Genomic DNA, 17,002 nt, shown 5'->3' with positions numbered 1-17,002 from the left:
TTTCCAAATACCAAAATGTCTATTGAGTGTAATAAACAACAACGGTCTTTGAGTTACCAGGGTTGCTCTTTAAGGTATCAAGTATAGTCTTTACCCTTGGAATAAATGCTCTTTTGATAATCGCTAAAATATTGGTTCTTTCTTAATAAAGCTATTTGATTTGATTCATTGATCTACCATTCTCAGTTCGGCAGTCTGAAGAGTGTGGGGAAAATATTTTCCAGTCGTTCCGGCCTCGGTCGTTCCGGCCCCAAGTCGATCCGGCCTCATTTTAAAAGTCGTTCCGTCCCCAAAATAAAAATATTTAATTTTACCAATTAGTCAATGAATTTAGATAAATTATTTGAGATTTTACCGAAGTCGCATATTTTTTATAAAGATTAGTCAACAAATGTGTATTCATAATGTTTCCGTCAAGAACCATAGACATTGTTTTTGTAATGTTTTATCACATTATTTCATAATTAAGAGCATTAATAAAGATTAAGAGAGTAATAATAAATATAAATGGAAATAATGTCTATGAAGTAAATGCGCATGGTGTACCAAATAAGTTATCAAATAATATAATATTTAATACATCTTATATTTTTTATTCTTATTTTGCAGGTCTTCACTCGCCTACAGACTCTGATTCCTGATGCAAGAGTACAAGCCTTCTGTTTAGATTTTGAATCAGGTAAGCCACATTTATTTAATGCAATATTTATTTAATGATTTAATTTAGTTAATAATCAGTCCATAAATAATTTGATTAATCAGTCCATAAATAATTTGATTAATCAGTACTTAAATAATTTGATTAATCAGTACATACATAATTTAATCTGATTAATTAGTACATTTTGACATTATTAAAATACAATAATGCTAACCATGAGGTACCTTTGCATATTAAATTTAATAATATTTTATTTATTTATTTTGACAGGTGCATGGGCATCTATCAAGGCTGTGTATCCAGATGCAGAAATCAAGGAATGCTCATTCTATTCGGCACAGGCAGTAATGCGCCGTGTGGCCAACCTAGGGCTCAAGACAGCATACAACTCAGAGAAAGCAGTAGATTACTTCATCAAAAGGTTACTAGCTTACCAGCTGAACTGTCAACGCACGCCACATCACCACAACTACAACAGCGTATTGCGTACTTGCGCAATACATGGTTATACAACAGCATCTGGAGTGTTCATCAGTGGTCAATCTTCAGGCAGACAGTAAGAACCAACATTTGGTTATTTTTTTATTTATAAATGAAGATGCATCAAATGAAATGATGAATAAATATGGTTTCCTTTTCATTTTATCATATTTGAATACATTTGTAAATAAATGTTCATTTGTATTCCTTTGCAATTTGTTTATTATCCACTTTTTTTTCATTACAGGATGGCACCGCCGTTTCAACGCAAAAGCTTCTGGGTGTAAACTTCAATTCTACAAATTGGTACCAGCCTTAATGAAGGAAGCCAAGCAAGTGGACCTGACCGTACGTCTAGTTGAAGAACATGCTGTACAACGGTACCAACGGGCAACGTACAAAACAACTCAGGGTAGATTGACAGACCTCTGGGACCAACTAGAACAGAAAACCATCAAGACATCCGAATTTCTAAGAGAGATTGGTAACATGTATACCGTACCAATACCAGAAGCAGATAAAGAACCAATTGATTCCGACAGCGACGACGAGTGAAATGTGTGATAGTTATTTAATGACAATGGGAAAGTGTGTGATAGTTATTTAATGAAAATGTGAACGTGTGTTATATTCATTTAATGACAATTGTGACATTTTGTGATAACTATGTGAATTGTAATAGATCATGCTTGATTGTTTTTGTATTAAATTACTATAATAGATATCAGAAAAAACTTGCTTTAATACCAGTGCTATGTTTTGTATAGTGCATATATATTACATTGTGATATCATGCTAAATTGTTATCTGTATTGTTAAACTATTATAATAAATATGAAAAATCTTGCCTTGTTTATTAATCATGGAGTTTCCAGTGCTGGTAAAATATATTGAAATTTATGCGGAAGTATGGGTTCATATTCAAAGGTTTTAAGTTTTCCTTGGTGTAAGTTTTTCTGTTGTTGTATTCAGTTCTTTCATGATAATTCAACATCGTCTTGTTTCCAAATGATACATATATATACAATAAAAAACTGGGATCGGAACGACTTTGGGCCGGAACGACTTGGGCCAGAACGACATTGGACCGGAACGACTTTGGGCCGGACAGGTTTGGGGCCGGAACGACTTGCATCCGAGAAAATATACATTCGCGGTTACGGGGCGCCGAATGGGACTTGACCTTTTTGTAATCATAATCAATTTTGTGTACACAAAATCATTTTTGTCGTTCAAAACTATGGTATACAGACTTGTTTTATGATCCCTTCAATTTTGTAATGATAAAATTAATTTTTGTCATGACAAAAGTTAATTTTGTAGACAAAATTCATTTTACGTCAATTAAGTATGCGAGTAGTAATATGTGAAGGAGTTAAATAGCTATTTATTTGCATTCAAATAAACAAAAACAATGATGTATGGTATATAACTTGTTATGATTCAAAGTTATTTTATTAAATTAACGTGTTTTTTTAAATTTAAACATGATTTTTGGAGTAAGTATTTCCACTCGTAGACTGTTAAAAATGGCGACTAGATAAATAAACTAATAATGTTACGGTGACGGTGAAGAAACGTAATTAATCAGTAAATAGATTCGAATGTCGAAATATCCCATCTATTTTTTGCGGTAAATAATATAGTTGTTTACTTTGTATGTACTAATAAATGCTACCATTGGTAATATGTGTTATAGTATATGTAATATTCAACCATTTCGTAACATCTTGATGAAAAGATAAATGGAATTTCTATACTTTATTTATTAGAAAACGAATATCAAATATGCTAAAACAAACGAAATAATACTTACTGTTTAAAAAGTTTACAAAACATGGCTAATTTAATTTGTCTGACATATGTCTTTTCTGCTTCTTCGGTTAAATGGACACCGTCTTGAAGAAATGCACTCTACTTAGGATTTATAAGTCCCCTTACTTTCCAAAACATAACTGTTATTGTTTCTAAATTTGTCTTGTAGTAATCTGTTGATAGAATTTCTTTTTTCCTCATAAGCATCTGTTGTCATACCCCTTGGTTTAAAACGTGGGAATAAGCTGCCAATTATAACTTCTCCAACCCCGTACTGTTGATTTAATGTCTCTACAAAATTACAAATGCGACTAAAAACGGTATTTGCTGATGTTGTTGTATTGATATCATTTCCCCCAATTTGAATGAACACTCTAGTGGGCCTGTAAAGCATTACTTGTGTAAACTGGTCATTAGATAAAAGTTTTTCAATTGTGGCTCCACCGACTCCTGCTACATGTAAATTTGTGTTGTCAAAGGTAAGTAAGGGGTGTTCCTGAACTCTCCTGATAAAGCTATGGCCAATAATAGCTAAAGATATTTTTCTACGAATTAATTGTAATATAAGTATAGAGTGAAATTAGATTTCTGATAAACACAGTGGTAGACATCAAAATTTTATACAACCTGTACATATTAACAAAACTCGTATAATTAGGCCATTTGTTTATATTAGTAAATACTTGTCACTTTGGAATGTTAACAACCTAGTAAGTAATTAGTAATAAATATGTCTACGGACAACCTTTATTCGCCTGCAAGACAGGAGAGTAAAAGACCTGACATATGTTTTTTTTTATAAATAGAAATGATATAAAACAATTTTAGATTTTTTTTAGGTAAATAACAGAAAAAAAAAGAATTATCAATGATTGGTTGATTGAGTATTCATTAAGTTCAACTTTCCCCTTAAATTTCTCTTTGTGGATTTTAAATTTTATAAATCATTTTTTGATTGAATATTCCAGAATAAATTTTCTATATGAAACCAAAATTATCCGACATAAAAGGAAATGAAGGGAGGGGGTATGGTTGATCACCGAAACTTTGGCTAAAGAATTTTGGGGGCCCACCCCCACACGTTTCATAGCCTTGACGTGGCGTGGGGGCTCTTCCATTATTTACATAATTACTGTATGTAATGGTTGTTTAATATGAACATTGCCTGGATATAGCCTTTCTGTGCTGATCGGGCTTAAAACACCACTAATTAATAAATCTATTTGAACATTACGTTTTTTTTTTCATCTCCATTCCGCATCCATTTTATACTTACTCTATCCTTTGTTTACAAAAAATCTGTCGTGACATCTGGGAGTTATAAATGAATGAAAAACTAAAACATTAAAGACTGAAAAAGTTTTAAAAACATGAAAATAACAAAATAACATGATTAAACTACAACTCGCATAAAAACAATATTACACACTGAAATTGTCACGAATTGTGTACCTTCGCCTCGGGCCAATACAAGTGATCTCAACCCAATACGACTGTACTTGGACATAATACAGGATTAATATGAAAATAACCATTTAATAACCCTATAATATAAACTGTATACATATAGATCATAAAAAAAACATTCGAAAATGTCCCACATAGAAGGTTGGTTGAAAAAACGAAGAGTTACGGAATAAATAATTAGATGTTAGATTGGACCGGGGAATTCTTATAAGTAAGGTTTTAGATAGTAATGGTCAAAGAAGAAAATTCATAATCGAAACTTGTCACATTTGGCATTACACAAGGCTCGGTTCTAGGTCCTATACTATTCGTTGTCTACATATTAAAAGACATCCCAGACATTGTGGAGTCTGACAACAAATTTTCAAAACTATTACAGAAGATCACGATACAACGACTTTGCAAAATGACCTGGATAAACTTCGGATTGGATTTTAAAAAAGGCTATTGAGTTTCCATCCATCCAGAAAATGGGAGAGAACCTAAAGACACAATATACAAACTGAAAAACAAAGAAACAGAGAAAGTAAAGGAGGGAAAAAGATATTCGGGTCACCCCTGATTCTGAGGTATCACTTGACGAGCATATTTATGAATAATTGAACAACAACAACGCTAACTCAACGTCCAGTTCGTCTGAATATAGCTGAAATATTGCTGCTCGGACGTTAAACCCCAACAAACAAAACGTTTTAATCAGACCACCCTTCTGAAACCTCGATGAAAAAAAATCTCCTATATAAGTTCCTGGTAAAATCACAAGTTGACTATGTCAGTTCTGTCAAAATAAAACACATTTGTATGATAGAAAACGTCCAACATAGAGCTACAAAAGAGACTCCAAGTCTTAAAAATGTGACTTAACCGGAAAGAACGGAAACTAAAATTGCCAACGCTAAGTTACAGAAGGATGACTTTATTGAAGCAGGGACTTTATACAACTAAAGTAAGTATTAGTATTATATTGTTCCTAAATGAAATATAGAAATTAACAAATAAAAATACGACAAAGATGCTTTTTCAGGCTTTCCACCCGTCAAGAACGTGCATACTGAGAAAAAAAAAACACTAGCAAAGAAGTAGAAACATAGAAACTTTTTTACCATTAGAACAGCCAAACTATGAAAAAATTGACTGATGCAGCAGAGATATACAGTGTATAATATTTCTTGTATATTTATATCTCTGGATGCAGAAATAAAAGCACCTTCGTCATATAGTTTCATAAACAGACTATTCCAATTTTGGGACAATCGAGAAATATATTATGATGACTACAAATCAGGTATAACTCATAGCCAAATAGGTAATCATGCACGCAAATTTATATCATCAGGCATATACACATTCCCTGCATCAGGACGGACTACTATCTAATCTGATAAGCAAGCTACAGAGGGTGCAAAATACATCAGCACGACTTATAACAAGAACAAAGAAGCACGATCACATAACACCAACTCTGATCTCTCTACATTGGCTTCCAGTGTATTACCGTTTTAAATATAAAATCATGATGTATGTTTTCAAAGCTATTCACGGAACCGCTCCTGCATACTTACAAGAACTCGATACTAGCCGGCTCGCTTGTTACGCTCGGGGAACGGTAATCTTATTAAGCCACTACATGTCAGAACAGACTTACGGCGAGAGACGCTCTGACAAAGCCGCCGCTACGCTTTAGAATAGCCTACATGACAATTTGTAAAATGAACGTTCACCGGTGTCTTTTTAAAAAATAACCTCTAGACTTACCTTTTTAGACTTGCATATCCAGATTCTTAACTGTTCATATCTTATTTTGTTTTATCGAACATTTATTTTACATATATCGAACAAGGCTACACACTTGTCATAGTTGCATGTACTTTTACCTTTTCAACATTATTATCAATTTTTGTGTTTTTGTGTTTCTTTTTCTCTTTATTCTAAAATTTATTTCAGAATATATACAGATTTTTACAATTCCTTCATCTGTTTTAATTTTAATTTTGAATTGAATTTCTTAGATTTTGTACTTCTTGATTTTCTTTTTTCTAGGCCTCTCATTTATTATTATTATCTAGAAAAAGATAAATTTTCATTTTGAATTTTATAACAGCGTTGTATTATATATATAATGTAGAGCGCTTAGTGTAATAAAGTTGTTAAATAAGCGGTATATAAAAGTATATGTAATAAAACTTAGTAATGTAAAGTCCCTGGAATCCGGAATAGAGGCTCAAGTCTGTCAGGGGCAATCCAAAGAATTACCAAAGGGGAGCCAATCAGGAATCACAAAAAAAATCCTTGATAAATACATTTAACACAATAATACGCTATTTGTGTTGCACAAAAGTGGTGGTCTTATATCGCTTTTAAAACTTTTGTGGTCATCAGACTAAGTTATTGATTCCACTCGGAAAAATAAATCCGAGAGATTTAGAACGTCTTTGCGTCTGCTGATTGAAAAAAAAGGGTAAACAAGTGAGCTAAAACATACTATTTCAACCATTGTTTATGCATTCAACTTGATAGTATTTATTTCCTTGTGGTGTCTGTCCTGATCTGATCGTTTATTCGGTAATTGACTTCAGTGATTCTTTATTTACCTGCAGCAAATAGACCATGAAAAAATCGATGTAAACAATCAGCTACCCGCAAGATCTGAAGATGGATGACGAACAGAGAAAGTTTTTCAACGATTTCGTATGCAAAGAGAAGGTTTTTGACAAACAACAATGTGTGCGATGTTTTAATCTATTTGACAAAAACAGGTTTGTTTTGATTAATTATCTTGTAGGTATAATGTATTAGTTTAGGCACTATAGTAAGTGAGGCAAATGTTTTAACGTCTTTGTCCTATGTAGGCTATGAGAATATCATAGCTGTGTGGCAGGACGACCTACCTGCGTTGTAGTAGGTAGTGAGATTTAAATAGCTTGTTAATTGACTTGGCTAAAGGATTAATTCTTTAGCAGAATCAGTTTGTCGCTGGCTTGTCACCGAACGGTCTAGGGTTTGATCCTCGGTGGTGGAGTATAATTTTGTGAGTCAAATCATGCTCTCCCGTTACATTTGGTGCGCAACTAAAACCACTGGGTTTGGTTGGCTGATGAGCTAGTGTTAGAGTCGTTCGTGGTATGAAGACTTAAGGTGGAGGGAAATGTGGCAGGACGGCCTACCTGCGTTGTAGTAGGTAGTGAGATTTAAATAGCTTGTTAATTGACTTGGCTAAAGGATTAATTCTTTAGACGAATCAGTTTGTCGCTGGCTTGTCACCGAGCGGTCTAGGGTTTGATCCTCGGTGGTGGAGTATAATTTTGTGAGTCAAATCATGCTCTCCCATTACAGCTGATTTAGATGGAATGCATTTTCAAAAACAAGCTTTTGTCAAGTTGAAGTCAGATACACATAATGTTGGTATTGCTGTGGTAATACAGCCCAATACAATTTTTACAGTTCAGTTTTTGATACATAGGTTTTTACACTGAATATACATAGTATGTGCTTGAACTCCTGGATTTTCCCCCATTAAATTTCAAAACTAAATCAGGCTGAACAAGATACAAGACTGGTTTCAAACAAAAATCATCTGAATTTGGTCAGACCTTGCAAGGTTTTTGAAATGTTTAATTAAAAAAAGTGATCCCCTGAAAGAATAATGATAACCAAATGCCTTGAAGAAGTCTATACATGTATATTAGCCCAAATTAGGCACATGGTAAAAGAAAAAAAAATCAACTTTAATATGTACATGTTACTACAGAAGTTAAAATTTTTGAAGTATTCAATTATAGGCAAATGCCCATTTGAAGAAAGGCTGGCAGAGTTGTGTGACATAATATTCATGTACATGTATAAAGGAATTATAGATCAAACCATATCTTGGCATCTTGCAATTGAAAAATAGATGGATTTAAGAAATATTCTCTGATAAATGTATATAGGTTGTCAAGTGATATATCCGAAAACTCCACATTGGAATTTATTATCAGGTTTAGAAACTTAAGACATAAATAATATTTTACTTCTTCACATAGGGATTAGAAGTATTTTTTTTCATATACATGTATCTCTTAATAGCGCCGTAATGATATTGTTATTGTCCTGTTATTTCTGGTTTATACTCAAAGCACTTTTATACCCAAATTGAAACGAAAATTGTTTAAACATTTATGATTTTCAGCAAGATTATGCTGTTAAATAAAGCAGAGGAAATAGGCCCGTGATATTGTGGATATTATGATGATGATTAACTATGACTGCAAAATTCACTTAAAGGCTTCAAAACAGACTTTCTAGACAGAAAAATTCACTTCCCACATTTGACAGGATAGGGGAATCTTAAAACACTGCTACATTGTACTCCATCATGATTTAATACAGTACTTATCATGATTCCTGGCTGACAATCTGACTTTTTTTTTATAATTCTTACTGATATGCCATGTTTTTGTTATTTATATAAAATTTTAATGAATCATAAAAAAGTGACTCTGTCATGTATTTGATGTTGGTTCCGACATGTTTTGCCTTTCATTTCTTAGTTTCGGTTATCCTATAGTGTTCACACTACAGAAAAGTTGAGAAACTACAAAATGTATATTTCTAGCTGTCATTACTCTGTTTTTGACTTCTTGTTTAGCTTATTGATGAATCAAATAGGAATGCAAAAAATGGTTCATTTCAAGCTGACATCATGAGTTGTTTAAAAAAAAAAAAAAATTGACCAGCTGACCCTATTTTATTCAAAGAGATGGCCAGAACCACACATATTTTTTTATTTGGCCTTATAATCCAGGATTCCAAATTGGCCTGATAGTTGAATATTTACATGCCCATCAACATTTTTACCAGTCATGGGCTTTGGATTGGTAAATTGTGAAGACTGGTGTAATAGTGTAGTTTTATATACAACAGCCCAAAATGAACATCATGCAGCTTCTTGTTTCAAAAGTTTCATAATTCAACAAGACATTGTTTATATACATGTACGTGTACATAAGTGAGTGCGATGTTTTCAGTGTGTTTGACCAATTGCCATTAGTATTGATTTTCAAAGAATCTAAAGTGCTTCAATAATTATGATACATTTATATTATTGCTTGATTATTTCAAATAAACTGAACTACCAAGCAAGTTAAACTGAAGCTTAAACAACTAATGCATATACTTTGCATTCAAATTAGCCTTAAAACCCAAGTTCCCGGAGCACCTAGCTCCCACGACACCTAGTCCCGGAACACCTATTTCTGAGCCACTTAGCCACTTTGCAACTTGCTCTCCAGACTGCTAGTCTCAGAACACTTATACATGAGACACCCAGTCTCTGAAACACTTAGTTTCAATCTAGATTATTATAGGCCACCAGTCGGAAGGACTACCAACCCTTCCTTAGCTAGAAAAATTACAATTATGGAACAACCTGGTACATGTAGCTTGCAACTATCCTAGAAGTTTCTTTAAACTACTTGACATGTATTATTTATTAAAACCATATACTTATAAATGGAAACTTAAGTCTTGATTGCTTCTTGTAAAGTTTTTTGTTCTTAATTCAAATCCTGGCTTAGATTACATAAATTTCAAGGAATATCAATCATATTTTGCTAAGTATTTTTGTGTAATTTGAAATTGAAAAGTACATGTAAGATTACTTTAATTATTGTACTTAATTAGAATGACTAAGCCGTTTTAGATGACTAAAGGAATTAAGTAGTTAAATGTCTTTTGTTAGGGGAGTTACTCAACCTCAACAGACCACTTATATATGTACTTTGTACCTTATAAACATTTAAGCATTTGAGTGAAAACATTGAAATGATGACATTCATAAATAGTTTCAAGAAAAAACAGAAATTATTTGATCTGCAGCAGTGTGCATGGTTATTTGACCTTTATGATGAAAACAGGTAGGCCTTAAAAAAATTCTGTATCCATACTAAGTTTTCAAAGATCTATAAACCATGGTGATTATGTAATTATTACCCTATTATATCGTACCCTAATGGTCTCTATGGTTAACCCTGAATATTTCAGTTTGCAAGGTTTCAAAACTTATTTAGAAAATTGAAAGGTTAACAAGTACAGTGATCCCAACAATGTTTTGGCTTAACAAAAGCTTTCTTAGCAGACCCCAGTGTTCATTGATTTATGATACATGTACATGTATTCTATATTACAATGACTTCTTAACAGAATATGAATTGTATAAAGAAGGGACCATACATTCTAACTGGTATTGTTTAGGGTTCTTACTACTCCAATCCATTTATCCTTTTCAGGTATACTGTATACATGGAAAAATGACCTTGTATAATACAGTAAATAATTCATATAAATATGTAAACAAATATGCAACAGGAGAGGACATGCCTGAAGATATTAGATTTTTACTTGTATCAATTTATTATATTATTTAAAATATAAAATAGAATGGCATTGTTGATCCAGGTCAACCTTCTATAGAAATACACATTCAACTAATCAAAAATGGTAATCATATGTGTGTGAAAGAAATCAAAATTAATCTTCTTTTCACTTTAACATGTACCAAATGTAGATCAATTAATATTGTAAAATTTAAAGAGTGTTTGGACCAATTTAAAAGTTAGTAGGCCTTAAAGGTATTGTTCAATATAAGATATCTAGACAGTTTGTACAAAACCTTTATGGTCTGAATTATACATTTCTCACTATTATTATTACAAATTAATTCAAAGATTATAAGCCTGGATTGACTACTCTGTGTACAAGTATCTGGCATGTTGATAGACAGGGTTTGAAATTAGCAGGGGCCCACTCGCCAGTGGCCCCTAAAATTTGGTCTCGACTACAAAAATTTCTACAGTGATTGTAAAGAAATATACATATTTGCTACCAAAATTAAAGCTGTGGGCTACCAAGGTAAAATTTTTATTTAAAATCCTGATAGTTTTATACTCATATATATGTACATGTACCAGATTACAGGTGTTGGCAGTTTGAGTGTACAAATGTACATGTATAAGATGCAGAAAACTATTGATATTTGCTTATGTGATACAGTGGTTGAAGTGTCTCATATTTTGGCCAAAAACCAGTATTTAAAACTTTGCAAGAATTGTAACTAAAGTCTAATACAGATAACTCTTCCAAATTATTAATGTATTAATGCCTAAATTGTAAAATTTTACTTGTTTAAAGTAATGGAAATGCCCTTTGAACTTGCCCTTATGAAGACTGGAAAATTCTGTCTTTGTTACATGAAATATTTTAAATAGCACTATCAGACAATCATTTATTGATTTCCACTTATAAAACTATATTTTTGGAACAAGAAAAAAGCTTCATTTTCAATTACCAGCAAAGGTTTTGTTCATTCTTTTCATTTAGGCGTTTTTCAAATTGTCTAACATTGATTTCAGAACTTGAAACATAATTAAGATATTCAATGTAATTGTATATGGATGCACTTGGTAGTTTGACATTTAAATTTTACTTTTTTTAATGCTGGAAATCCCATAATATTTGTATGATCATACTTGAAAGAGAAAAAAGGATGAAATGGAACTTTCATCATGCACTGTTACTGACAGTAAACACAATATGTTACTAGCTGTTTGTAAAATGAGTAAGATGGATTAATGTACATTTCACATAAAGTCAGCACATTTTGGGAAACAAGTTTATTTTTAACAATAGTAACATACCAAACTGTTTATGAGCTTCTCTCAGGCCACTCTGGTTTAACTAAATCATGCCAGTAGTTTATGCGATGGGAAAAAAATCCCTCAATTATTGTTTTTTACAAGAGAGTACTTACATTTAAGACTCAGGTCAGTAAACAATGGGCAGTCACAGACCAAAGACCTTCAAAGGGGCAGGTGTGTGTACCCCTGATGCCTGAATGGTATTGGCCTCTATTGTGTTTCTGGCTTTAACTTTGGACTATAGTGAGCCAATTCTTCTGATGGGCGCTACAACTTATATGAACTCGTGGATCGTTATGGTGTATCCATCTGCACCATGAAAACTGATTTATTCAACAGGTCATAGTTTTCCTTTCCTAGTTTGTCTACCCTGGACTTGACTTTTTATGAGCAACTCGATGGATGTTTCTAGAAAACCAGAGGATGCTTACCCTACCGGTGCACCTGTTCTATGCTCCCAGTTTTTAGTGGAGTCCGAGTTGCTCATTTGCTTTTGTTACTTTGTATGTACTTTATGTTCTTTGTTGTGTATGTCTGTTTTCCATGTCTGGTCTTTGTTCCTGGATTACATTCTTTTGATTACCGCTATAACCTTGGTTCCCTTGATTACTCTTTCATGTGCACATGTAGATCTCATAGAATGTCTTCTTGGAGCCACTACAGACAAAATTGTCCCTACCACATCTCCTATTTTCTAGTGACAGTCAAGTCTTTGCTTCCCCTACAATCACATTTTATACTCTGTTTCAGTTAGATTTTTGTTTGAACTTGTTCCCATTATGATAAAGCATAAACTATTTGCAGCTGGATGTAAATAAGCTACAGTTAAATAGCCAGTCAAAATGGCATTTCTTATGAAAGAAAATAGGCTAGTTTAGTGTTCGGCAAACTTTCTATATACATCATATGACTTTAGGAACAGATTGATGACAATATTGTTAGCTGAATTAGGGTCAGGGCCCAGTTTCATAAAAAATCTCAAATTGAGATTTTCCTCAAATTTTTCCTCAACTCAAGTGTCGACCATTCAGATCACCTGATATTGAAGATTTGAGGAAAACTCAGGACTTGAGGAAATCCTCAACTTGAGATTCTTTTATAAAACATGGGCCTGAAATAAGCGCAGGGTAGACTGTTTTACCATTGACTGCTGGAGTAAAAAGAACAAAATAGGTTCTGCATGATTAAAATATATTGTCCAGAATGTTAGTATGTGAGGCATAGGGTGTGCAACTAGAACCAATCGATATCACATCTCTAGAAATACTTGAGTTACTCTATGAATTACAAGTTATACTTAAGAAGAATTTTTGTATTTACAGGGATGGGTACATTGATGATAGAGAATTTGACAACCTTTTATCAGCCCTATTTTCTGATGGAACAGAGTCCTACTCTATATCTAATGAGATCAAATCAGAACTACTTAAACTCCTTGATCAAGACCAGGTAATGTAGTTAGCAGAATTCCCCAGCAATGTCATTGTTTTTTTCTCATCATATAGTATTATTATCATTAAACAAAGTTTAGAGTTAAATAGGAATCATTCTGTCTGTCGCCATGTTTGTCTTGACACATCTGGCTGAAGTACATATAAAACTTAACCTCCTTAACCAATTAATGAAATTTAAAGAAATTTCCTTGTTTCATCTGCAATCATTGTTGGACAGGTTGATCTTTTTGTCCTCTCCTGTGAAACAAGATCATGAAAAAGTTTAAGAAAAAGCATCCAACCGATAGCTGATATTTTGCTATTTTTCATCAAGGAATAAAATTTTGATGAGCAAATTGGCGAGAATTGCTTCTGTCTTGAAAATGGCAAGATCCACTCTCTGTCCAGTACATGTTTTCTTTTTGTATGTTACTTTTTGATCATTCTGACAACTTTTGTCCTGTAACATGTTCAGATTCACCATCGTGGTCATTTTAACTCTTTGTACACATATTAAGAAATAGAGGGTTAATGAAGACTTAATTAACAGTTTAAACCAGCTGATATTCATGCAGTTGAGTGCTGGTAACTTTAAAAGTTAAACATTGTTTTAGTTTTAAATCCATTCATTTGCCATTCAGAATGTCCAGTACCGTTTGACATTATGGTTTGTTTGTCATTAGATCATTGTCTTGTAGTCCCTTATTCAATATTTGTATTGTTTTTTATTTGATATATATTTCTGACCTTTGTTTGGGCAGATATCAGAACAAATTAAAGCAAACATTCCTAATAAAAATGGATAAAAGTTAATTGAATTCATAACCAAAAAAGCAATATTATAGAAATTCCAAGGACCAAAGTTTTATTGGATATTATGAAATCCATGTATCGAAAATTTGTATGATTCAAAGGGCTTATGATGTCACAGAGGTATTGTCGTCATCCGTAAATGAAGATAAAAGCATTTATATTGGAATTTTGTACTTTATCCTTGTTTTTATGATATGCAAACATAGATCCATTTCTTTTAACCTGAAGATAATATTGATTATGGGTATAAATATCAGAGATAACTTGTGAAATGTGTTTGCAGTCTATATCACCTTAATTTTGTTATAAAGGTCATACTTATAAAAGGATTTGTTAGTGCTGTTTCATAGGGTTTTGCTGTCTGGTAAATTTACTTTAATCATTTGTATGGTCATTCTTACATTTTATGTTCTATAGAAATAATACAATGAGCCCTTGTAGTATACCACTCATTATGTAAACTACTGTTTTATGTAGAGGACCCATTCAGCTTTTGATATTGTGCAAACCTCAGACTATCAGTAGGCTTAAACTGTAGAAATGGCAATTTGTTTTTGTAGACTGATCCCCATTTAACTCCCTAGATATCATGGTTACTCAGGTGTTCTATTTGCCAAAGTTAAGATGCTTCTAGAAAACCTAAATTTTATGACCAGACAGTTTCCCTTATGGATGAAAACTCAAAACGTTTACATTTGATTTAAAGCAAACTTGAGGATATTTTTTTACATACCAGCTTAGTGAAATCCCCATACAGTTTATCTTTTACTGATCAGGTCTTACTTATTTTAAATAAACAAGTGATAAGGTTGAACAGACTTCTTTTGTGAGTAAAATAATTTCATAAGAAATATGTGAAAAGAAGCTGTGCTTACCCTTCCGTTGCACCTGGTCCATGCTCCCAGTTTTTAGTGGAGTCCGAGTTCCTCATTTGCTTTTGTTACTTTGTATGTTTGATTTTAGTTACTGTATGTTCTTTGTTGTGTATGTCTGTTTTCTATGTCGGGTCTTTGTCCCTGGATTACATTCTCTTGATTACCACTATTACCTTGGTTCCCTTGATTACTCCTTGACATGTTTCTTAAAAAATTACTTTATAAGCTGCACTTGTCTCACTTAAGCCTTTTGTTAAAAGATAAACAGAAGTAGTCAATGTCACCAATGCATGAAAAAGACGCCTAATGGATAAAGGTACTGCACATGGAAAGTGATTGATTGATTGTTGGGGTTAACACCCGAGCACATGAAAAATAATTGAATGCTTCACTTTCATAAGATAAACTCCATGGTCAGCTTGTACTACAGTACAGCGTGTAAGGCCCATTTTGATCAAAGTTAGTTTTGCATAGTTTATGTACCAGGCCACAGCGGCCAAAAAAATTAATATTTTTCTGTAAATTTGAGGTTTCTGGACGAAAACTCAAAAAGTTTACATTTGATTCAAAGCAAACTTGAGGATATTTTTTTACATACCAGCTTAGTGAAATCCCTAATGATTTTGGGGAAAAATCTTCTAAGGTCAAGGTCACAGTGGCCAAAAACTATATTTTTCTGTAAAATTGAGGTTTCAAGACGATAAATCAAGAAGTTAACATCTGATTCAAACCAAACTTTAGGATATCCTTACATACCAGGTTAGTGCAAATCCATTAATTTTCGGGAAATTTCATTTAAGCTCAAGGTCACAGTTAAAAAAAACTTAATTATTTTCTGAAAAAAAAATGATGTTACCAGACTGTAACTCTAAAAGTTTACCTCTGATTCAAACCAAACATTAGGATATTGTTGCATGCCAGATATATGAGATACTTATTAACAGGAAAAAACTTAGTCAAGGTCACAGTTGTCATAAAACTTCATTTTTTTCCTGTAGAATTGAGTTTCTGGAAGATTACTCAAAATTTTTCCACTGGATTCGAATAGAACTTTGGAATATTGCTACATTCAAGTGAGAGCCCTATTCATTTACAATATCTAAAATATTTCTATCTCTTAAATAGGGGCACAATTTGGCTGATGCACCCTGGTGCACTTCAGTTTTTTTCCTATGCTATGGCAAGTAGTGGTAGGCTTGGATAGTCCTCCAACATTTTATTATTCATAGATTTGTTTTATATTGAGTGATCTTATTTCTTGAATCAGGGTGTTGGGATTCTGATACATGACTCTTCTTTTATTTCAGCCAATGGGCTAGTTTAGATGCTCTTTTTCCTTGTTATTCGTAAGTGTAAGTCTTACTCTTTGTCACTGGATGGTCACTTTCTTGTAAAATGTCTGTTTTATCAGAAATTCATGTTATCCTGATTTTCTACCCATTTTTTTTTCCTTTGTCAATCAGTAGTACAAAAAAGGATGTAACTTGAATAGGAAGGTGGCCAAATTCCTGGAAATATTTACTTGTGTAGACCTGAAGGGCATGAAATTTTACATTATGTCTGTTGATTGGATATTATGAACATCACCTAGAATCACCTTTTTACAGGTGGTATGTCTTCCTTTTCTCCAAATGTACTGCAATTCAAGATGTATAACTAACCATAATAAATGTTTGCAATAGTTGTAGTGGTAGGCAATTTGCTTACATAACCTTGTAGTGGGCTTGGTTTGGTTTCTACTTGAATTACATGTTGCACTATTATGGAAAGCTATGTATCCTAGGA

At 32.8% G+C, this 17,002-nt stretch overlaps 1 protein-coding gene and 1 pseudogene across 3 annotated transcripts in view; both read left to right on the top strand.

Annotated features, from left to right (window-relative positions):
• Positions 1–15: 15 nt before the first annotated feature.
• LOC148604158 (uncharacterized) lies at positions 16–1,904 on the top strand (annotated as a pseudogene).
• A 4,894-nt stretch (positions 1,905–6,798) lies between these two features.
• LOC148604157 (uncharacterized) overlaps positions 6,799–17,002 on the top strand; it is a 32,685-nt gene continuing 22,481 nt past the window's right edge. The window contains exons 1-3 of one of the 3 annotated variants that reach the window (XM_088547906.1): positions 6,799–6,881; positions 7,021–7,179; positions 13,419–13,545. In XM_088547906.1, the coding sequence (XP_088404032.1) occupies positions 7,076–7,179; positions 13,419–13,545 (231 nt within the window). In that variant the 5' untranslated portion in view covers positions 6,799–6,881; positions 7,021–7,075. Of the gene's footprint in view, positions 6,890–7,020; positions 7,180–10,180; positions 10,318–13,418; positions 13,546–17,002 lie in introns of those variants that run through there. The other 2 variants (XM_088547905.1, XM_088547907.1) reach the window with 2 other exon arrangements.

Source organism: Perna viridis, chromosome 10 (assembly GCF_037379345.1).
Source record: "Perna viridis isolate PV_CMFRI_1.1 ecotype Kerala chromosome 10, ASM3737934v1, whole genome shotgun sequence".
NCBI lineage: Eukaryota > Metazoa > Mollusca > Bivalvia > Mytilida > Mytilidae > Perna > Perna viridis.
Note: the sequence above shows the minus strand (reverse complement) of the source record. Positions and strands in the feature narration are given on the sequence as shown.